Below are 25509 nucleotides of genomic sequence, written 5' to 3'. Positions count from 1 at the left end.
CAGCAAGGTGCAGAGCCACTGCAATACAGAGGGTCTTAGGGTCAAGGCATATTCCCATTGCTGAAATGGGAACTGTTTGAAGTCCCCAGAGTGATGTGCATTTACAGCTTGGAAATGGGGAGTCTCCCTGTCTGATGTTACAGCCCTAAGTATGTTGGCAAGCACCTTTTCAGTGATGGGGCCATCCCAACTTGACTGTTTAAAGGCCAGTGCTGCACTAGGTTTTGGTGCTGGAGCAGCAAGGGCCTCCCATTCAGTGATGGCACTGGCATAGCTAGGGTCCTGTATTCCTGCTGAGTCACTGAGGCTGTCCAGAAGAATTTGTTTTATTAACTCATTTGATGCTCTGGAAGAGGATAGGAAAGCTGGTAGGGCAATCTGGAGGGATTTGTGTACTCCCAGCCCTCCAAGCCTGACTGGAAGTGAGGCTTGCATCCACTGTTCATCTTCAGGGGAAAGATTCAATGCACTCTCTAACATGGTCTTAAGGAGAGAGTCATATTCCTTGAGTTTCGGACTGCTGAAGGCTGGGGAACATCTCAGGAAGTAGGTAAGTTTTGGGACTGACAGGCACCTGGTGAGTACATAGAAGACATTATGTGTATCAGTGTCTTTCATCCTGCCTTCTATCATCCTGAGGTCTGAGATTTTTTTTCTAGGATCAAATCGATGATATTGAGCCCAAGAGGAGCACCAAGGAGAGTGCTGTTGGCTGAATCAATGGCTCGTGCTCCTGGTAAAACAGCACTAATATTCTGGATCATCTGTCGTTTGCTAGAAACTATTTCCCATGTCTTTAATTTTTCTGATGTCCTCCAGGAGAGATTCTGTAGTGCCAGCTTGGGTACCATCATCCAAGAACCATATATTGAGCTCACTGGAAAGCACTTCTATGACTTCCTTGATGACCTGACAGCAATATAGCTGGAGATAGCGTCTAATGTCTCAATTGTTAAGGAAGCCAACGATGCCATGATGTCAGAGAAAGGAGAGGCATTGCAAGTAAAGGTCAGAGTAATTATGGAGGCAACCATAGAGGTCTGAGGGGGCAGGGAGCATGAACCTGGATTGATGCATAGGTTGAGGTAGAAGAGTCCATCGGTGTAACAGGAGAGGAAGGAGGTTGGAGGGTAACTATGGAGGAAGATGGGGGAGGAACAGGGAAAGAGGGGACTACATGAGGGGAGGGGGGTGAACTTTCACCTTCGTCTGAGACCTGGAAAGGTGGTGAGAACTAGGCTCTGAGGTAGTAGATAGATTCTGTACAGGTGATGGATGCGAGGGAAGTGTAGGTCTGCGAGGTCTCATAGACTGAGAAGTAAGCAAGCGAAATGAAGTAGAAGTGGTGCCGAGGTAGGAGTGTCAGAGGGTAAAACCACAAAAGAATTAGAAACTGGCGTGACCCCTGAAGACATGGACGTAGAGGGATTGGGAGGCGGGAGGACTGTTGAGGTTGGAGGTCTTTGGGCTACCCAAGCATACAGGACTCAAGGAAGTTTTCCTTAAAGGCGAAGCTGAGAGACAGCCATAGTGTAAGTTAGGCCCCACGCTTCTTAAGATAATGGATTTCTCATTCGTTACAATAAACCTGGCAACGGCGTGAAAAGGAAGGATGAGGTTCCTTACAATTGAGACCAGAGGGGGGAAGACTGCAAGACGTATTGGAATGATCTGCTGCACCGCAGACCGGGCATTCCGCAGCAGATCTGCAGTGTTTCGGGGAGTGCCCAAAATGCCAACAATTACGACACTTTTGGGGAGTGGGAACTACTTGGTAGACCTCTAAGCGATGGCCTGCAATACAGACAAGAGGACAAGTTCACTGCCATCGAAGGTTAAACGAGCGATATTACTAGGAAAGTGCCTCTGCCCACAAGCGGACAGGATGTATGTATGTACCTTAACCCTTAAATTGTCCAAACGTAGATCTACGTTTTTTCAACATTTGAAAGTATGTAAAAAAACGTAGAGCTTCTTTTTCTTTTTTACATTTAAAGTGTAAAAAAACTTTGATCTACGTTTTTTTTGTTATATGTATTTGAAAATATGTAAAAAAACGTAGATGTACTTTTGGAGCACTACGCATGTAAACGTAGATCTGTTTGGACAGTTTAAGGGTTAAGAATAGGGAGCTTCTGCAGGGTTGTTCTAAAATATCATTGCTGCAAGACAAAAGATCACTCTGTACAATAGTACACTGTAAGGCCACAGTGCCACTACAAGAATTAAGAGTAACGTGCTTACGAACAGTGACTGGTATGTTATCTATGGAAGTGATGCGGGAGAGAGCATGAGCTTGCTCCGAATTCTGTACTGTTATAACACGCGCACAGCCTCAAAGAGGGTAGAAGGATATATTTTGGCCAACGTGCTGTAAAAATGCTTTGCCAATTCCATGATCAGAAAGAAAATCATTTTGAGACGTCGTTTATAAAGAAAAGAATTCTGTTCATTGTGTACTCATTAGCCCAGTAAGCAAAGGTAGTGAGTACCATGTAGGTTGTCTTTGAGCGATCATCGATGAACTGTCGTCAGTAGGTTGTCTCGGACGTTTGGGAGTAGTACTGCGGGCGGTCTGACCTGAGGGAGGTGGGTGATCCAAAAACCATCGCACCATATTCGGGGAAGCCAGATACACTGAGAAAGGCGTGCTAGAAGTAGTAGCATGAATAGAAATGTGTGACACCTGCAGCAGGTGATGAAGCATCATTGGCAGAAGGTATATGGGCATGAAAAAGAGTCGAGAGAATGGACCTATAATGAAGCCAGGCCAGAACAGGGTGTGGGATCAGAAAGGGATCTGGAAGGAGGAAGGGTTTCACTGAGCAAAGACTCCATAATTAAGGTGCTTCTACTGTGATATCTTGATGTTGGTGAGGGGCTCTTGATTTAGAGAATTGGATCTGTGCTCCAGTTTTAAGCCTGAAAAAAAATCCTCCGGGTTTAGCGCTTCCCCCTTGATTATAATAATAATACTGTGATATCTCCTTTCTTGTTATTTTAAGAAAAAAAAGAAAGAAGGAAAGAAAAAAAAGAGGGACAACGGAGGGACAGTCACTAGGAGGTATGGAGGGGCCGAAAGCTCCCCCCCTCACCCGAGAGGGCCTCAAGCCCTCTGAGAGCATACCAAATTTGTAGTCCTGAGTTTCTTGATGAGGAATGTACATACATTCACCAACCTTCACTGATTTACATTTTCCTTCCTTTTTCATCAAAGATTGCAAAAAAGGAGCTCTTCAGATCATTAATTCTCCACCCACCAACACCACTCCTAATAAAGTTATAATTCTTCCCAACAGCCAGGTTGCACTGAATGTTTCTAAAGTACTTTCACAAGCTAACACCAGAGTCGCCATCGCTTCCACCACTTCAATAAAGGATCTAACCAGAACAAAATCCAAGCACCACGAACCAGTCAACGCAGGGGTTTACACTATACCCTGTGGAGGCTGCGACAAGACTTATGTAGGTGAAACAGCAAGAAACCTCGACACACGCCTCAATGAACACATTTACGCATGTAGGAACGATAACTTGAACAACGCCTGTGTACAACATTGAAATTCCACCAATCATCTCATGAAATTCAGGGACGCCCAATTAGTGATCAAAGAAGCCAATTTCCGCAAACGCAAGTGTCTTGAATCTTCACTAATAGCTGTTTCTAATACAATTAAACAAAACAAAGGCAGCTTCACCATCTCTGAAGTCTTAGCAAGAATCCTCCTGAAAACAGTAAACCCTGCCATCACATAGTCTCTCCTGTTAATAACACACATAACACATTAAATTGAAACAGGCCTTCTCTATCCAGCCTCCAATAGAAATATTTGTCTCACCTATTTTTATGTTACCCAAGTTATAGCTTTTATATCCTTTTACTCTTGTGCAAGTTAATTGTTCTACATATTGTATTACTACTACTACTACTACTACTACCACCACTAGTATTGCACCTCACTGAGCCTATATATATACCCTCTGTGCCCATGTACTGTTTGTAACGGCTTGATAAAGCTCCTGGAGAGCAAAACGTTGCCACAATAAAAATGTCACGTTAGTTGCACTTGTGTCCTTTTACTTTACATATTGTCGGTAATTCTACTAACTTTATTACAATCCTCACATCTACCAGCTACCTTGGTGGACAAAAGAATGGGCAGTCAGAAACCCACCACAAAGCACACCCTCCTTTGGCTGCCACCTCCCAGAACCGACAGGCAGCTTCTGGAGATATACCCATTACGCGAAGGGCACCCCGCTCACTTCCCGGAAATCCGGGAAGGGAGCAGGGCACCTTCAGATAATTCAGATTCCATGGCAAACCACCTCCCCCGAGGGACCCCATGGAGTGGAACGAACCCCAGCACACCACCCCCTACCCTAGAAATTGTAATGCCAAAGGGAAGGACCCCAGAGGCAACAGATGGGATGGGAAACAAGGAAAGGGTTGGGAGAGGGGAGGAAAGGGGAAAAAAAAGAGGGGGGATGGGAAGGATGGGATAGGATAGGGAAGGGAGGATTGGGGGGAATTTAGACTCGGTTTAATGGAGACCAAAGGATTTGATTCCTGAGACCAAGAGCCTCCTTGCCACATCAAGAAGCCCCCCCCCCCCTTGAAGAGGAACTGCTGTACATAAAAAATAGGGTTAGATACTCAGCACTTAAAAAAAAAAAAGAAGCTCATGTTAGATGCAGTCTGCCTCTCTTCCCTCAAAAGAAAATGTATATGGAGCTCTATCCAGAGCACCGAAGAGTTATCACCAGTGACAATTATAAATTTAATGCACACTGTTAGCATTTCAAAATATGTATGCTTAAAAAGTAACAAGAATTTTACCCTACCTTAAATTTTTGCTCTTGATTGTTGAATTGTATAACTACTGAGGGGTTGATGATTATATTACTACTGAGCAGCTGATGGTTATATAGTTACCAAGGAGTAGATGGTTCATGTGTCCTTACACTGGTTGTCCATGTTCACTCATCAGCAAAATGGGTACCTTGGTGTTAGTCAACTGGTGTGGGTCGCATCCTGGGACAAAACTGACCTAATTTGCCCTAAATGCTCTGCATAACAAGCGGTTTTCTATTTAGTAGTACAGTACAGTATGTCATTGATGTCAGCTAGGCCTGTATACCATGTACATGTACTTGTAGAAATAAAGACATTATACTGTTACTGAAGGAGTAGATGGTTATATAACTACATACTAAGCAGTAGATAGTTGAGAGTTAATAATAAATTATGGTTATAATATTAACTATTTTTAAGGATGTTCATCCAGCTATGACAAGTTGCCTTTAGAGAGGTAATGTGAGGTTTCCAGGATAACCTACGGTCAAACAGAAGGCTGAGAAACCTAACCGTATCACGTTCTGGGATACACGAGCCATATAGATACAATGGATGATCAGAGACGACAGAACGTCTAGTGAAAGTAATTTGGTAAGTTTTAGTACTAGAAAATTTAAACCCACAAGTGGTGGCCCAATTGGAAACACAGTGGAACACATGCTGGAGAGAAACTGCAATGAGGTGACAGTCAGCGCCTGCACAAGCTATAACGAAGTCATCAACACTGGGCGATGATCAAATACTGGATGGAAGAATAGAGGCCAGATCATTAATAGCAAGGAGAAAAAGTGTAATGCTCAGAACACACCCCTAGGGGACACTTTCAGCTTGGATGTGGATTTGGAAAAGGTGTATGATAGGGTAGATAAGGGGAAAGGCAATGTGGCAGATGTTGCACATGTATGAAATAGGAGGTAGGTTACTGAAAGCAGTGAAGAGTTTTAATGAGGATAGTGTGTAGGATAGAGAGAAATTATTTCCCAGTAAAAGTAGGCCTCAGACAGGAATGTGTGATGTCACCATGGTTATTCAACATATTTATAGATGGGGCTGTAAAAAAAGTGAATGTTCAGGTGTTGGCAAGAGGTACTGGATTGAAAAATAAAGAATCTAACATAAAGTGGGAGTTGTTATAGTTGCTTTTTGCTGATGACACTGGTGAGTGAAAGCATGAGTAAGGTGTGGGATCATGTGGGCTAGAAGCTGTGGGTGAAAAGTGTGCCTGTCAGTGGCCTGGTGTGTGTGTGTGTGTGTGTAGAAGGTGTGCTTGTCAGTGGCCTGGTGTGTGTGAAAGGTGTGCTTGTCAGTGGCCTGCTGTGGGTGGTGATTGGATGATGGGTGACTGGGTGGTAGTAATGAGCGTGGTAACTAAGTGATTAGGTACATGGATGGCATGTTAGGGTGAAAGGTCAGGTAAAATGTGTAGGGTGAAGTCACAGATAGGGGATAGCTGGCTGTGAGGGAATGGTATAGGTGTGAGCATGTGGCCATGGGGGGGGAATTGTATGGGCACATTGTGTGGAGGTAAGTTGTTGGTTGGGATGGTGTGGGTGAAGGCATGTGGCTGTGGGGGAGTTGTGTGGGTGGAGGTTGATGGTTGGAATGGTATGTAAAGGTGTGTAGGCCATGGGGAAATTATATGTGTGGAAGCAGCAGGAATGAGTTTAGAGGCATGGTATGGGTGAAGGCATGTAGCTGTGGGGATTTATAAGAACGAGTGGTATGGGTGGGGGTTGTGGGGGGGTTTACAAAATTTGTCTTCAAAAGACAAATTTTGGAAATCCAGAGACTCTACTAGTCTTACATATTCCATAGGTGTACCTGACTCTAAACTATGATCTTCAACAGGTAATCCGCTTACTGCATCTGCCAATGCTGAAATTCTGGCATTTGCATTTACTGGAATCTGTTTCCCTTTTCCAAATAAACATAGCAATGGTTTATGATCTGTTCGAGCAACAAACTCTCTCCCTAATAAGAAATATATGAATTTCTTAACAGCAAACACTAAAGTTAGACCTTCTTTATCAAGTTGAGAATAATTATGTTCTGCTGGAGAAAGCTTCTTACTACCACAATATACAGGTTTTTCCTGGCCATTTAAATTTATTTAAACTTAATCTACAAATTCTCAAGGTCAAAAAAGATTGTAAAGCATAGCTATTCTGTCAATTGAAAATGAATTATGTACTAAGACTTTTCAGAGCAAGTCAGAATTTTACAGCAAATTTATTGATCATTTTGCTCAAATTCCAAGAGTTCCACTGAACTGTTTACAATGGCAAATTTGTTACTACATCATATTGCATTTGCTAATATATTTTTTTTTTCAACAAGTTGGCCCTCTCCCACCTAGGCAGGGTGACCCAAAAAGAAAGAAAATCCCCAAAATGAAAAATACTTTCATCGTCATTCAACACTTTCACCTCACTCATACAAAATCACTGTTTTTGCAGCGGTGCCCAAATACAACAGTTTAGAAGCATACATAAAGGTACAATATAAAAAGTGACCTGAAATAATATAATAAACTCCATATAGAATATAATATCAGGGCCCCAATTATATATACTGTCCTATTACACATCTCTCCAAACTGCTAATATCCCAAACCCTTCCTTTAAAGTGCATGCATTGTACTTCCCATTTCCAGAACTTAAGTCCGGCTATTTAAAAATAACCGGTTTCCTGAATCCCTTCACTAAATATTACCCTGCTCACACTCCAACAGCTTGTCAGGTCCCAAAAACCATTCATCTCCATTCACTCCTATCTAATACACTCATGCATGCTTGCTGGAAGTCCAAGCCTCTCACCCACAAAACCTCCTAAATGGCTATAAAAAAAATTTTTTTACTTTAAAATGCTGGCTATCTCCCACCAAGGCATGGTGACCCAAAAAAGAATCACTTTCACCATCATTTACACTATCACTGTCTTGCCAGAGGTGTGCAGATACAACAGTTTAGGTCTTCTGTTTTATCAGAAAGGTTACCACAGCTTTTTTTTTTTTTTCGACACACCACTGAAAGGTAGAAACATGATAGATGTGAAGACAAAATTACAAAGTAGCACAGGTAGAAGTTTTCTAGGCCCATAGTACTTGTAATGAGTTAAATCAGACAACCAATCTGTAATTATACAGTGCCCAGTGTTGAGGAACACTAAGCAGTCAAGTTTGAGCCATGGAGTGAAAAAGTAGTTGCAATCCCTTGTATCAAGAGACCTTCATGCATGATGGTATACACTTTCTAACCCTGATCTATGAGTTTTGTGCCACTGTGAACTTCAAAAGTAACAGAGGTGCATGCAAGATATCAAGTGGAAGAAATACAGAAAGCTGGGTAAAGTAATGGTGAAAATAACCAACATCAAGACAAAAGTGAAGGATTACAAAGATGAATGGCTTCCCTGGGGTTAGGTTGTAGTTAAACAGGATTTCCTGTAGGCTTGATTGTCATGGCTGCATCCTTGGAGGAGTTCATGGATAAGGAAATATAGATGAACAGAGAGAAAACCAAGTAGGTCACTAATGCCCAAAATCTTTTAAAATACTCTTGTACTTTTTTAATAAATTAATATTTGCAACTCTGAAAACCATAAAGGCTCAGCTAAAAGCTTTTCACAAAGTCTGTATGTTAAAAACAGTGGCAGAGGTTAGAGCAATGAATTTATTGCACAATACAATCTTTTGCACAGGTTCCAAAAAATAGTACTGGCAATATACAGTAAACATCTTTTGTAAAAAATACACAAGTTTAAGAGCAGTTAAAATATACATTATTATGTATAACCAACAGCATAGACTTTCTGACATTCCTTACACTATTATTGAAGGCATAAAAAATCAACCTAACATATTTAACAAAGATTTCTTATTTTCTGGCAGTCTCACCACAACAATACTGAAATATGATTATGTTCAAGAAAAGGATCATATGCTGTATTGATATTATTGCTTAAGATATGTTTGAAATGAACTTAATTTGTATGATGTCCTTCTTTAAAAGACATCATACAAATTAATTAATTCTAAGCATTTATGTAAAAAATAAAAATAAATGTTTCATTTATTAACATAATACTTTGGGGGCAAAATATAGTATTAAAAATTTAATTCCAATAAAAATCAAAATTAATACTAATATACCAAACTATTTACACACTTAGTTCATATATATTGCAGCTGGCTATCAGTCCAAAGGATTGAGGAATCACAGAGTACCTATACATAAAGCTAATACCACAATGGTAAGAGCTTTCTAAGGGGTGAAAATTGTCAATTGAATGCAGGCACGTATAGAAAAATAGCAACCATTAGACAGTCTCTCTAACAGCAAAAATATATAACCAGACCTAGACATATTACATACAAAAGAAATAACAATACTGTACTATAGAAACCCTAAGGGACTGACATACCAGCTTCAGTTAATGTGGCACCGAGACTGGATTCGTAGGTCTTGAGTTAGCATTGCTCATTGGTAGTGTAACATTCTCAACATTCACCATAAAACTGGAGATACTGTAACTAACTTTCAATACCATATTGGAAGCTCAAGTACATGAACACACTCAACAGTTTGGAAAGTCTTTTTTTTCTTTTATGCTGAGACAGGAAATGGCTTCACTTTTATCTTGGAAATTGGCAATGGCTGCACCAAATGCAAATTGACATACAGGAAGCTGGGCTATTTAAAAAATGGAAAGTAGAAAAAAATTATATCTCATGGAAGAACAGCTGAGCAATGAATTAGTTAAAAAAAAAATGTGAATATTACACTCTGTTCACAATAATCATATTAAAAAACTATACAGAGGAATGACATACTGTACAAGCACTTGGAAGAATCCGACAAAGAAGGTCCAGAATATTATCACATTCTTGTAAATGAAGCCACCCATTATCAGTCTTATCACACTTGGCACATTTCAGTTTTATGCTCCATAAGGCAGATTTATGTATACAGTGTGTGTTTCAATTCACAGAAACTTGTGCATTCACTGATAATACAGATGCTGATAGCATTTTCAGTTTAGATATATTCAGCACTGATATTTGCCATAAATTAACACTTCATACTTTGTCAAACAATTTTTCATTTGTTCGTTATATGTATAAATAAGGTCTTAATAAACAAAACTGATTTTACTTTTTCACATTAAACTAAGAATTTGATCACCAGTTTAAATAAGTACGTGCATTAAAACTTTTCGTAGGTATACACTCATTAAGTTACTGTATTTTGTATACAAGTGGAAGCAGAAGCACAAACTTTTGGTTGTTTCGGTTCGGTTCATTTTATTCAGATACCATAACGTCCCATATTATAAGATGCATTTTCAAAATAAATAATGTTTTAAGGATTGTTGAGAAATAAGAAACTTCAGTCAACACAACTCTCCAACAGAGTAAATAAAATTCCATACAATCCTCATTAGGTAACATACTACATACATTTACTACTGTCCAGCTTTCATAAACAGGAAGCTGAAATACTAGCTCTTCTGAGACCTCTGGCAAGAGCTCTTATGAATTATCACCTAACCATGAGGAACAATTACGTGGTCATTCCAGCCAATGTGACATTTATTCAACAAGTTCCTTCCTTGGTCATGCCACCATTATGTACTTTTTTTACAATACTAGACTAGGTAGTTTTCCAGGAGACCAAAGTAAAGGCGCTTTTAGGTATCCTAGGTACAGTACCCTTCCTGGTTTTCTAGACGAGGTAGTTTTCCCGCTGCTGCACGAGAGGAAGTGGCTGCATTGGTGAGAGGTCATCATCGGAAGAACTTGGTTGCTTTGTCAACATGGTTAGAGCTCGTACTGTTGAAAAAAAATTTAACAACTATATTAGTTTTTCAGAGTAACCAGATAAATAATAAACATTTGAAATAAAATTACCTTCAATCTAATAAATTTCCTTAAATGAATGCTAATGTATTATAGTAGTAAAATATGGTTCAATTGTTTTTTGGTAGTCCAAGTGACATGTAATGTATACCTCATCATTAAAAACAAAAAATACTGAAGTCCTAAGTAGCAAATGCCTCCTTCCTTTCCTCCCCTCTCTCTCATTTAATTGACTGAATACTAGTCATTCTAGTGAGAGCTTTTGTCTGCTCCCAAGTCATGTAAGGGAAAACTCAGTCTGATAAGTCTTCTGAGCCCTGGAGACTGATGGGGAGCACCAAGAAATTGATTCATTCCCAGTGAGGGGTACATCACATAGTCATCTTCCCTGTTTTTGTACTCCTGGAAAGCTTAGTGGGGCAACAAAGTGCTGTCCTCGTTTTGAGAATGTTCAGGTTGTAATGGCTTTTTCCCTCTGCATCAGTACTATAGGAAAGATCATTATGCATGATCTGGTCCTTCTTCCACTGTATCTTCTTTGACCTATGGGATTCAACCCACGCAGATATTTCATCACAGCATGATATGGGTTTCTCCTCCAGAAACATCTGCTCCTGTCATAGGCCTTAGTTTTGAGTCCCTCCATAGGTCTGGAACACCTGTCCTCAGCACTTCCAGCATGACCATCACAGAGTTCTCTGCTTCCATGTCTAGTGATGAATGATCCATGTGGGTTTAGTACCTTATGTGAATATAATACTGATAATCTTCTCTCTGCACTATTTTTTATCTGAGGGATGTTAATGTTGCAGTTTAAAAACTGTAGCATAAAGCACCCTTCTGGCAAGACAGTGATGGAGTGAATGATGGTGAAAGTTTTTCTTTTTCAGGCCACCCTGCCTTGGTGGGAATCGGCCAGTGTGATAATAAATAAATAAAAAATAATCCCACACAGTCAATATGAATTTGCCAAGGTATAAACCTTGGTAATTAATACCAACAAGTGGTTTAACAAACATGCCATCAAGCACTAAGACAATTAGAAAATGCTTGTCCTGGGACCTATATCACTGTTAGAAATGATCAGTCTGAGGACCGAAACATTATTAGAAAACACTTTGGTCCTCAGAGGAGACTATGATCATTCCTAATCATGATCTAAATCCCATGATGAGCATTTTCTAATAAATATACCTTAGTGTTTGTTCACACGTATTTGGGATAGAAGGATTTTTCACTTTTCCAGAACATATGCAGGATTCCGACTTGGTGATTTACCAACCCTTCAGAGCAACATTCCACTTTTTTAGACAGGAAAGACTGGGTGCATAATACAAGTTATAAGATCCCCTCTGAGGAGCATGGGCATCAGAAGGGCATTGTCCTAGTTTTCACCAAACAAAGACATAGTCTAGTCCCTGCCTCTTCAGATGGTCTCTGTTGGGCCTTGGTGGACGGTTCTTGTCTATTCCAATTCAATTTCATTCTTAGTTTGACTTCCAGGAATTTTTCACTCATACCACAGCATTCTTTTTAACATCTGTCTTGGATACTCAGACACTGTATCTGTGCTCCAAAGGTCAGAGGGCCACAAGAGGTTTAAGGATGATGGCCTAAGGGCAACCATAAGCCTAAACTTTTTCATGCTCAGCAACAGGCAAATGTAGAATGTCTATCATCTACCAAAATTCATATTTCAGGAGTTATGTGGAGGCCCTGGTCTTTAACCTATAAGAGAAATCAGGAACTACTTGCTCTTGCATGACTTGACTAAAAATGCTTGAGGCAAACTTCATCTGATTTTGACAAAGGTCCCACCTTATCTTTTCAAATTACTTCAGTCAGGGTATAAGTCCTCCTAAAGTCTGTCCCCATAACACCAGGGCTATGCCAGGCTTACTGGTTGCAGCAGCTTTATTTCACTAAAACTTACTCTGAAGGCATGCAGATGAAAAGATCAACTTTCACTTGGACCTGGGCACATTCATCCCAGTTAGTCCCTGGGGTATCCTGTATAGGGTGTTCTAATGAGAGAGTGGCCGATTTTCTGGTTTCTTGTTACAGGGAAATCCAACCTGGCATGACCAAAACTCAACCCAAGATCAAACATGTTTCCTATCTGGGAATAACACCTAAAATTAGAGTACAGTATATCCTATCAGTATGAATAAGGAGTACCATGCCTATATGATTGGGTGGTTTGTTCACAAAGAGCAAATCAGGTTAATCTCTAGAACCTGTCATGATAAGGAAGCATTTACATTCCACTACATGGTTGCTTTCCAACTGTTTGGTTGTTCAAGTAGTTGGGTCAGGTCTTTCTGCCCAGCAGGAGATTTTCTTTGGTAAGTCCCTGCTTGTAAATGTGGGGTCTGCTTGCATATGTGGGGCTTTGCTGAAAAGGCCTCTGCAGTCACATCTTCACCAGACAAGCTTATTAGTATTTCAGTTGCAAGTGCTCAGCTTTCAGGGTATTTGTTTTTTGTCTTTGTTAGGACACTTTAATTTCCACTATGATCAGGGTACCAGTGGTAGTTTGTAGTGGGTCATCAGAGCTCCATGATTTTAAAGTGTGAAAAAAACATTTCTGTGTAATGGCCTGATGACCCACAGTCACTGCCACCTCTCAATGTCAGTTGTTTTGCACTGGTCAACTGGTAGCCAGCCTGGCTGGTTGATTCTGAAAGTGGAAGGAGGCAGACTGAGCTATAAAAGTATAAGATATTCCTAACTAGTTATGTTGAAAAGTGAGTAGAGGAATATCTGTAAGCATGTTCCTAATTGTTTATGATGATATGGTTCAGAAATGCATTTTTCATACTTCAGGATCAGGCACTACTTGATATAGTGGCTGAAAGTGTCTCAAAATATAACATACATAATAGCAGTATACAGTATAAGGAAATCTATGGTGAAAAATCCTACACAAAAATATCGTTGAAATAATTTTTTTTTTATTAATCCAGCATTACGAGAAAATTTTCCTCTATGACATAACTAAATTAAACTATTAATATTATTAACATTATTTTTTAGTATTCTTATTACATTTTAAGAATCCTAAAAAATAATGTATTGTATTCTTCATAAAACCATACACAGTAGTTTAATATTTAAACTGCAAGAGAAAGAACAAAGTTTAAGTTGAAGATAATGAAAGCAGGTTTATTGCATGTGGTTATTTACATATGTACATACACGCGCGCGTGCATGTGTGTGTAAATAAATTTTTTTTTTTGACATGCTGGTTGTCTCCCACTGAGGCAGGGTGCCCCAAAAAAGAAAAACATTTTCACCATCATTCACACATAATCACTGTCTTTGCAGAGGTGTGCACAGATACGACAGTTCAGATGTTCAGAAAATATCTCAAACTACTCCTTTAAAGTGTATGCATTGTGCTTCCCATCTCCTGGACTCAAGTCTGGCTAACTGGTTTCTCTAAATCCCTTCACAAAATGCTACCCTGCTCACACTCCAATAACTCGTCAAGTCCCAAAAACCATTCGTCTCCATTCACTCCTAACATGCTCACACATGCCTGTTGTATGTCCAAGCGCCTTACACACAAAACCTCTTTTACCCCTTCCCTCCATCCTTTCCTAGGATGACCCATACCCCTCCTCCTTTCCACTACAGATTTATACACCCTCCGAGTCATCATATTTTGCTCCATCCTCTCTATATGACAAAACCACTTCAACAAACCCTCCTCAGCCCTCTGAATAATACTTTTAGTAACTCCACACCTACTCCTAATTTTTTTATTTATTATTAACACATTGGCCGTTTCCCACCAAGGCAGGGTGGCCCAAAAAAGAAAAACTTTCATCTTCATTCACTCCATCACTGTCTTGCCAGAGGCATGCTTACACTACATTTATAAAATTGCAAAATTAACACCCCTCCTTCAGAGTGCCGGTACTGTACTTCCCATCTCTGGGAATCAAGTCCAGCCTGCCAGTTTCCCTGAATCCCTTCATGTTACCTTGCTTACACTCCAACAGCATGTTAAGTCCTAAAAACCATTTGTCTCCATTCAACAACCCCTCTTCAGCCCTCTGGATAATAGTTTTGGTAATCCCACACCTCCTAATCTCCAAACTATGGATTCTCTGCATTATATTCACACCACACACTGCCCTCAGACATAACATCTCCACTGCCTCCAGCCTTCTCCTTGCTGCAACATTCACAACTCATGCCTAACACCCATACAAGAGCGTTGGTATAACTATACTCTCATACATTCCTCTCTTTGCTTTCATGGATAACGTTCTTTGTCTCCACAGATTCCTCGGTGCACCACTCACCTTTTTTCCCTCGTCTATTCTATTTTTTACCTCCTAATTCCCAAACTAAAAATTCTCTGCATATTTACACCACACATTGTCTTTAGACATGACATTTCCACTGCCTCCAGCCTCCTTCTTGCTGCAGCATTTACAACTCATGCTTCACACCCTTATAAAAGTGTTGACACCACTATACAGTACTCTCATACATTCCCTTCTTTGCTCCATGGATAACATTCCTTGTCTCCACAGATGCCTCAATGAACCACCCACCTTTTTTCCTTCATCAGTTCTATGGTTTACCTCATCCTTCATAAACCCATCCACTGACAAGTCTACTCCCAAATATCTGAACACATTCACTTCTAACTTGTCTGATACTCTTACCACATTACTCTTATCTATGTTCACTTTCAATTTTCTTCCTTTACACACCCTCCCAAACTCGTCCACTAACCTTTGCAACTTCTCTTTAGAATCTCTCAAAAGCACAGTATCATCAGCAAAAGTAACTGTGTCAACTAGCATTTTGTATTTGATTCCCCATAATTTAATCCCATCCCTCTCCCCAACACCCTAGCATTTACTTCTTTTACAACCCCATCTCTTAATATGTTAAACAACCACAGTGACATTACACATCCCTGTCTAAGACCTACTTTTACCGGAAAGTAATCTCCCTCTCTTCTACACACCTTACCTGAGCCTCACTATCCTCATAAAAACTCTTACAGCATTTAGTAACTTACTACCTCTTCCATACACTTGCAACATCTAACACATTGCTTTCCTATCTACCCTATCATATGCCTTTTCCACATCTATAAATGCAACAAAAACTTCTCTACTTTTATTTAACTACTGTTCACTTATATGCTTCAACAGTCTGCCCGAAATGCCCTGGCATGATAGTTACTTTCTTTGTATTTAACAATTCAAAATTGTAATTACACACTGTAACCTTTGCAAAGAAATAAAATCTTTATTCTTTATTTTGTAAACACTTGGTCTACACATTCCCTACCCATTCTGAAGCTAATTTGTTCATCAGTAATCCTGCTCTCTGTCTTACCTCTAATTTTTTCAATAATAACCTCCCCATACACTTTACCTGGTATACTCAGTGAACTTTTTTTTTAACACGTTGGCCGTCTCCCACCAAGGCAGGGTGACCCAAAAAAAAGAAAAAGCTTTCATCATCATTCAACACTTTCACCATCACTCATACTTATATAATCGCTGTCTTTACAGAGGTGCTCAGATATGACAGTTTAGATGTCCCTCCAAACTCAGTAATCTTATTCCCCTATAATTTTTACATACTCTTTTGTCCCCATTTCCTTTATATAAAGGAGCTATACATGCTCTTTGCCAATCCCTAGGTATCCTCTCCTCTTTCATACACTTATTTAACAAAAGTACCAACCACTTCAAAATTATATTCCCACCTGCTTTTAACATTTCTATCTTGATCTCATTGGTTCCAGCTGCTTTACCCACTTTCCTTCTACCCAGTGCCTCATTGGAGGCATAATGATGAAACTCTGTACAGTATATAATATGTGTGTATTTGAAAAATTTGTAAATAAACTGAGGGAAGAGTGCAAAGACAGCACATTATTGAAATCACCTCCATATTCAACTGAAAAAGCCTGCTATTCAAGTGAAATATTTCAGTAATAAAGATATCAAAATGTGGCACACCAGTCTTAAGTATATACATTTGTTGGCATTGAATACCATTAATAATGTGAAACTTACCATACTCAAGAAAAGAATTGAATGAAAATTAAAAGATTATGGAGTCATCAGTCTGATGATTCAGTTTATTAAGCTACATGAACAGTTTTGTAACTATAATAACAATAAAAGTTTAGCAGAACTCAAAACAAAACATAAAAATGTTGATTCCCTTCACTTCCCAGAGCAGGAACTGAATGTCATACTCAGCATAGTGAACACATTTTATATTGCAAAACTTTACTGGATGAATATTTTATTACCCAATTATGCAATGCAATTTCAAGAGTGAAAAACTACCACAAATGGTGATATGAAATATCTGGCTTTAAATAGTGTAAAACACAAAGAACCATATTAATATTTGAAGAACTGTGACTAATTCAATATGATTAAATAATAATTGATGTAATGTTGTGAACTGCTTGAAGCTTTAAACTTTTAGTTTACGTTACATAGGAGGAAAAAAATGGTGTAAAAATGTGTAATTATAACAGAAGACAAAGAAAACACACACTGAAGCATTAGCTTTAGACTCAGCCTTAAGTGAGCATTATGACTTTTGATCAACCCACCTGCTGCTACATGGCCAGCTACAGGTGAGGCTCCACTGTAGTGTGAGCTGAAAATGGGGGAAAACAAATAACATTCAACATGCAACTACAAACTGGCATACTCTCAAAACCAGAGCTACCATGCAAGGCTGGAAAATGGCTGCTCTAGCAATCATCTGTAGTGCTGAATAACGCACAGTTTCAGAGCTTTATTAATATATAATAATCTAACGATCATAACTATACTTAGTGATTACTGGATTGGTATAATTTTTATCATCTTTGTGACAATATTTTTATATAAGCAGCTTTTGATTTACACACTATAGCATTTCTAGCTTAAACATAATAAAAAAAATTTAACAATAAAAGACAATTCTAGCTCCAAAGCTAATTTATTTTATTCTTAAAATTATATACTGTAATTTAATATTAAACAGATTCAGTAAAATTGTAAGCCGAGTCCTTAACATTGATAACACTGAAAATTAACACTTTTATAAACTACAATGACATTATAACTTGACCTACATAAATTGAGCAGATACTATTTGTGGTGTGACTATCAATCATCTATGAGTAGCCTACTGAGAGCTCTATGCTAATCATCATAATTACAAATTTTACTATTCACAAGGAGAGAATTTTGGTAAAGCCATTCAATGAACACTCAGCTTTAGTTATCGGCTGCTTAGTGCTTAAAAGATTTAATTTTTCCTTTAATTCTGCTCTAGTTTCTTAAGAAGCTGATGACTGTAATTTCAAATGAAATGATATACAATATAATAATTTTTATTACTAAACTACATCAGCCATTTAGTGAAGGAAAAACCAGCAACAATAAAGATGACCACTTACAAACAGATCCTATTTTGATTGCAAAGAAAAGGAATAAGAAAAATAAATTTAAGCATAACCAACAGGTATTTTGTTATAGCACGTACTTCCTATTCTCATATATTCATTGTTCTGGTAGCTCTGGATGACATTAGCGACACAATTTCATGCTTAAACTTTTATCAAAATTAAAAGGCACAATAAACCATGCTACTGGTATTCTAATTAAACATTTATAAGTAATGGCATACAAAAAACTCTTTTTATTTAAAAATATCCATGCTTGACTGATGACTCAGAAATGACTAACAGCAATACTTCTGAATGATAGAAAACATTAGAAAAAGCCACTATGACAAAACTGTTACATGTCACAATGTCTTGAAATTTCTGAATTTATTAGACAATTATATCATACATAATAACATGCTCTAAAACTGCAGTTATTAGAAAGTTATAGGTAAAATAAGGTGTATTAACAAGGCTGCAACATCATGCCAAGTTTAGTGCAATGGATATAAAACAATTACTAATATTTGCATTATTAATAAAAATACAAAAATTTTATGCCACAATTCAAAAGTTTCTAAACATCTTTAATTTTTACTTGAAATTTTAAAGAAATCAATCAAATACATCACTCTCAAAAGGTAAAATACAACAGAATTAGGATGATATTTGTGGTGATAATGATCCATCTAAGTTTTACACATTATCTGAATTAATATCAACTGCATTTGTGCAGCTTCTTTTTTAGCAGTAGCAGCACTTAGAACTAATAATCTCAAATCAAGTTACCCAGTGGAAAGTAACTGATACTAGGTTACCAGTTAGCTAGGGGTCATACAGCACTTCAGATAAGGGAGGCAATCAAATCTGATCCAAAAGGAAGAGTGGCCTCAGTTCCTTGTGTATTACAGCAATGTGACACCTCCATATCAGCTACAATCTTATTTGTTAGCTTTGGGTTTTTACGAAATGGGCCAGGCTAGCCATGCAAGATTCAGCTGGAGGAAGTGTTCAGGTATATGTCGAGGTTCTCCGTATTGTTACTTGCTCTTGAGATAACATACAAGAGGTGTGTATTGAGGTCCTTTATTGTTGTTACTTTCTCTGGTGGTTAGGATTCAACAAGTGTCAAAGTCCTTCATTACTGTTACTTTCTGTGGAGGCAGTGATACGATGTGTTAAAGTATGCTAAGGACCTCAGTAAGTGGGTGTGGTGCACACATTGGATTTCATGCAACTAGCCCTAACAACCTGGTTAATCAAGAAGTTGGGTTGGAAACCAGATGATGGCAACTGAAATAGTCTTATGGTAACCAGGTATCACAGGGACCATAAGAGGTCAATTCAAGATGTAAACTGTAAAACATTTATGATTCAATTTTGGATTTATTTTTCTTTATCAACTGCATTTCTTTGTTGCATATGACTAGTACATATGTGGTAGGTTCATATTTTTTATGCTAATAATTAGTAAAGAAATGTGCAATTTTTATAGCTGTTAATTCTAGAGAATTAATGGTATAATTTAAGATTTTTGGGGCGATTTTTTTTTTATGTATCAACATCCATGGTCCTAGACTATTCATTCTGTTACCAGCAGATACTAGAAACATTGCCAGAGCAAATGTGAATATATTTTAAAAGGAAAATGACTTGCTACTTCTGCTAAGTGCCAGTTCAACTAGACTGTGATGAATACTTACCTGTGACCTATTTTGGAAGTCTTCCTATTCCTGTGGCCCAGCCTGGGGCCAGGCCTCACTGTTAATTACCTGACTGATCAGGCTGTTGCTGTTACCTGCCTACTAGCCCACTTATTCTCGACAGTCTTGTTGATCTGGCATTCCACAAAAGGTTTGGATCGTTTCCTCTTGAAAACTTTTCTTCTTCCAGTAATATTTCTGATAATTCCTGGTGGCAGGCTGAAAATTCTAGGCCCATGGCTGTTTATACTACAGTGTTTTCATATTGTACTTTGGCTAAACTTTTCACCGGTCTATTTTACACTTCTTCCAGTAAGTCTCACCTGGTACCTTATGGTACTGTGCAGATTTGGGACTAGGCCTCCAGTATCTTCCATGTATATGTTGTTGTGCATCTCTCTCTCATCTGCTCTTCAGGGAGATTATTTCCAGTTCTTTGAGGCACTCCAGCAGTTTAAATGCTTTCTTGGATCTGCACGGGCAGTAATCATTCTACGCATTTTTTCCAGTTCTGCTGTTTCACCAGCCATAATAGGTACTCTCAACACTTATAAAGTACTCCAAACCAGAGCACAAATGATTTGAACTGTGTTACCATAAACAGATTGCTCTTGTTTTGAAAGGACTTGTTATCCACCCTGTCATTTTGACTTTTGAAGTACAGTGGAACCTCTACTTACGAGTTTAATCCGTTCCATGACCTTGCTCGCAACTGGATTTGCTCGTTTGCAGAGTCAATTTTCCTCATTTAAATTAATTGAAATGGAATTAATTCATTCCAGTGGAATTCCAGGCACGAGAAAATACTTTAATAATTTCCCTAATATCAACTCTACAGCTTATTTAGCCCTTTCAGGGTTTTTGACATACTAGTACGGCTTATGCACCAGGGTTATTGACATTCAAGTACGCCTAAATTCTAGTGCCCTTAAATCTAGTGAGAGAAAGCTGGTAGGCCTACATATGAAAGAATGGGTCTATGTGGTCAGTGTGTGCAGTATAAAAAAAAACCTGCAGCACACAGTGTGTAATGAGAAAAAAAAACTTTGACCGTGTTTTTGGATTAAAACAGCGACTTTGCACTGTATTTTCGTATTGTATTTATGGTTGTATTCTAGTTTACCTGGTCTCATTTTATAGAATGGAAAACATATTACAGAAATTGAGATGATTTTGACTGGTTTCACAATGAAAAGTACCTTGAAACTGAGCTCAAAGTAGCAGAAGTGTTTGATTTTTACCAAAGTTCAAAAGTAAACAAATCATGCCAAGCGTCCAATACACGCCAACTGGTGAGTCTAATATTCTTTCACAAGTGCGCTGATATTATTTATACCATTTCTACTCTAATGCAGTAGTCTGCATAACAGTAAATCTTCTATTTTTTTATAAGAATAAAAATTCAAAGTGGAAAGCAAAAGAAATATAAGAGGGGCCTGGGGACGTGACTAACGAACAGAGAACTTGTTATTTTAGTGTCAGGAATGCCTTTCATGTTTATTCTGGACCCTATTTGGAAATTTACATCTTCTGAAATTTGTGTGAAATTGGCAAAATTGCCAATTTCTAACCACTTTATTGGATAGTTGAAATTGGTAAATGGGTTGTTTCTTGTACTCATTCGATAGAAAAAAATCGAGTTCCAGTGAAATAAATATGATTTTTGTCGACTAGTACACAGGAATTGGCCAAAAATAGGGCTCAAAGTGGGCGGAATCGCCGATGCGTACACATCAACATCGGCGAGACTGCTAACTCCGCGAGAGCATAATTCCGTAAGTTTTCCGTCAAATTTCATACTTTTGGTGTCATTATGATTGGGAAAAGATTCTCTATCATTTCATAAGAAAAAATAATTTTTTTTCCGAAAAATTTTCGACCCTGAGAACAAGTTTAGGAGAGGGCCTCTTGACCCTCAAAGGGTTAACTATCACAATTCATGTAATATGAGATAATAAACAATATTAATAACATAGAAACATTATATGTACACTAGAATGAATAAAATACATGTCAATAGGTATGTGGCTAATGGTGGTGACAGCAGCCACTGTTGTTGGGGTTTATAGGGCCTCCACAGCAGCCTTTCCTGCTCCTGAGTACATGTGTAGAGAACCTAGGATAACCCCAAAAAAGTCAGATAGAGTGACTTATAAGTGCTACACTCTTAATGCTACACTTTGCCACTGCTGCTTCATGTTGTCTGCCACTGCTACCTCGTGATGTCTGCCACTGCTGCTTCATGTTGTCTGTCACTGCTGCTTCATGTTGTCTGTCACTGCTGCTTCATGTTGTCTGTCACTGCTGCTTCATGTTGTCTGTCACTGCTGCTTCATGTTGTCTGCCACTGCTACCTCATGTTGTCTGCCACTGCTGCTTCATGTTGTCTGTCACTGCTGCTTCATGTTGTCTGTCACTGCTACCTCATGTTGTCTGCCACTGCTGCTTCATGTTGTCTGTCACTGCTGCTTCATGTTGTCTGCCACTGCTACTTCATGTTGTCTGCCACTGCTGCTTCATGTTGTCTCTGCTACCTCATGTTGTCTGCCACTGCTGCTTCATGTTGTCACTGCTACCTCATGTTGTCTGCCACTGCTGCTTCATGTTGTCTGCCACTGCTGCTTCATGTTGTCTGCCACTGCTACCCCATGATGTCTGCCACTGTTGCTTCATGTTGTCTGCCACTGCTGCTTCATGTTGTCTGCCACTGCTACCTCATGATGTCTACCACTGATGTCGCCAAAGAATCGAACATTTATGCTATTTTGAGCTCAGTTTCAAGTGAAATAAATTTCAAGTGAAATCAATTAAAATCATGTTTATTTTTGTATTATATCTTCCATTCTATCACATGAGACCAAACAAAACGAGAATACAACCATAAAAAACATACGAAAATATACCACAAAGGGGAGGCTAATGGCTGAGAAGTGAACTCTGTTATTTATAGTCCAATTTCTTTCATTTTTGGTGCACGTTAAGAAGCATCTTTTCATCACACATTGTCCCAGTTTCAATAAGATAGTCCAACAGACAACTGAGATCCAATTCCCTAGATCAAGAGCAAGAGCCCCCTCACCAGTGTCAATTACCCTCCCTTGAGGCCCGCTCGCATCTGGAAATTTTGCTCGCATCTGGAAGTAAAAAGTCGACCGAGCAGCTGCTCGTATCTGGAAAAACTCGCACGTGGATGCACTCGTAAGTAGAGGTTCCACTGTATTTATTTTATTGTGTTCTTCAAAAATAAATTAGCTGCCATAATTATACCTTGGTCTTTATACATTCCTGTTATTTTATGGTTAACTACTGAAGTTTTAGGGAGTTTTATTCAAATTCCTGTTGCAATTCTTTAACCCTTTAACTGTTTTGGTCGTATATATACGTTTTACGAGCCACCATTTTTGACTTATACAGTGGAACCTCTACTTACGAGTGCATCCATATGCAAGTTTTTCCAGATACGAGCAGCTGCTCGGTCGATTTTTTGCTTCCAGACACGAGCAAAATTTCCAGATGTGAGCGGGCCTCAAGGGACGTAAATTGACACTGGTGAGGGTACTCTTTCTCTTGATTTAGGGAATTGGATCTCAGTTGTTTGTTGGACTATCTTATTAAAACTTGGGCAATGTATGACGAAAAGATGCTTCTTAACGTATACCATAAATGAAAGAAATCGGACCATAAATAATGGAGTTCACTTCTCAGTCATTAGCCTCCCCTTAGCGGTATATTTTCGTATGGTTTGTATGGTTGTATTCTCGTTATATTTGGTCTCCTGTGATAGAATGGAAGATATACTACAAAAATAAATATGATTTTAATTAGTTTCACGATGAAAAGTACCTTGAAATTGAGCTCAAAATAGCAGAAATGTTCGATTCTTTGGCGACATCAGTGGTAGACATCATGAGGTAGCAGTGGTAGACAACATGAAGCAGCAGTGGCAGACAACATGAGGTAGCACTGGCAGACAACATGAAGCAGCAGTGGCAGACATCATGAGGTAGCAGTGGCAGACAACATAAAGCAGCAGTGGCAAAGTGTAGCATTAAGAGTGTAGCAATTAAGTGTAGCATTAAGAGTGTTAGCATTAAGAGTGTAGCAATTAAGTGTAGCATTAAGAATGTAGCAATTAAGTGAAGCATTAAGAGTGTAGCACTTATAAGTCACTCTGTCTGACTTTTTTGGATTATCCTAGGTTTTCTACACATGTAGTCAGGAGCAGGAATGGCCAATGTGGTGGCCCTATAAACCCCAACAACAAAGGCTGCTGTCACCACCACTAGCTACATACCTAATGACATGTATTTTATTCATTCTAGTGTATATATCATGATTCTATGTTATTAATATTGTTTATTATGTCATATTACATGAATTGTGATAGATAAATAAGCTGTAGAGTTGATATTAGGGAAATTATTAAAGTATTTTCCATTTCAATTAATTTAAATGAGGAAAATTGACTCTGTAAATGAGCAAATCCAGTTGTGAGCAAGGTCATGGAACAGATTAAACTCGTAAGTAGAGGTTCCACTGTATATACTCATAAATTCTAGCGGCTTCAAATCAAGCAGGAGAAAGCTGGTAGGTCTACATGTGAGAGCATGGGTCTGTGTGGTCAGTTTCTTGTTGAATGAGCATTACCCCACGCGTTCGTATAACGTTTTGTAATAATCCATTGTTATTTGTGCTTGTTTATTGAGTGTGACTGCTAAATAAGCCACCATGGGGCCAAAGAAAGTTCTGAGTGCCAGCCCTTTGATAAAGAAGGCGAGAAACACAATAGAATTCAAGAAGGTTGTAATAAAGTTGGTAGAATTACCGACAATATGTAAAGTAAAAGGACACAAGTGCAACTAATGTGACATTTATTGTGGCAACGTTTCGCTCTCCAGGAGCTTTATCAAGCCATTACGTAATGGCATTATGTAATGGCTTGATAAAGCTCCTGGAGAGCGAAACGTTGCCACAATAAATGTCACATTAGTTGCACTTGTGTCCTTTTACTTTACAGAATTCAAGAAAGAACTCGTAGCAAAGTACGAAAGTGGCAAAATGGAAAGTAGCAAAATATGAAAGTGACCGCAGCTGAGGAAATTGCTTCAGAGGAGGAGGAAGAGAGAGGGAAGAATGTGCCTTCTTCAGTGATTAAGGACATGTGTGCAAATTGGAATGAGTTGCAAAGCTTTGTGGAGAAATATCACCTAACAAAGCTGTTGCAAGCTGTGTCTGCAACATGTTCAATGACAATACCTTGTCCCATTCTAAGCAAATCTTGAAGAGACACCAGAAACAAACTTCTCTGTAAAGATTTTTTTGTGCCACAGGGGTCCAGTGACTCTCAAGCTGGTCCTAGTGCCAGTAAAAGACAAAGAAGGGAAGTAACCCTAGATAAGGCCTTGATACCTGAAGTCCTTATGGAGGGGGATTCCCTTTCCAAACAATAACTTATCCTTCTCCCCCTCCCCTCCTCGCCATCTTCCATATGCCAACAAGAGTCTTCAATAAAAGTAAAAGTGATGTTAAATGTTCATTTATCCATTTCATTAGTCATTTATATTTATTTCTCACTGTTTTCTGTATGTAAAACTATAGTTATTCTCTATAAAATGTATTTTTTGTTAATATTTTTCTATGGGAAATACTGCTTCAG

At 38.7% G+C, this 25509-nt stretch overlaps 1 protein-coding gene across 21 annotated transcripts in view; it reads right to left on the bottom strand.

Moving 5' to 3' along the window:
* Positions 1–8515: 8515 nt before the first annotated feature.
* LOC128697010 (uncharacterized) overlaps positions 8516–25509 on the bottom strand; it is a 1143041-nt gene continuing 1126047 nt past the window's right edge. For 20 of the 21 annotated variants that reach the window (XM_053788515.2, XM_070090364.1, XM_070090365.1 and 17 more), the window contains one exon: positions 8516–10688. In XM_053788515.2, the coding sequence (XP_053644490.2) occupies positions 10582–10688 (107 nt within the window). In that variant the 3' untranslated portion in view covers positions 8516–10581. Of the gene's footprint in view, positions 10689–17325; positions 17373–25509 lie in introns of all 21 variants that reach the window. The other variant, XM_070090352.1, reaches the window with a different exon arrangement.

This window comes from Cherax quadricarinatus, chromosome 31, assembly GCF_038502225.1.
Source record: "Cherax quadricarinatus isolate ZL_2023a chromosome 31, ASM3850222v1, whole genome shotgun sequence".
Lineage (NCBI taxonomy): Eukaryota > Metazoa > Arthropoda > Malacostraca > Decapoda > Parastacidae > Cherax > Cherax quadricarinatus.
Note: the sequence above shows the minus strand (reverse complement) of the source record. Positions and strands in the feature narration are given on the sequence as shown.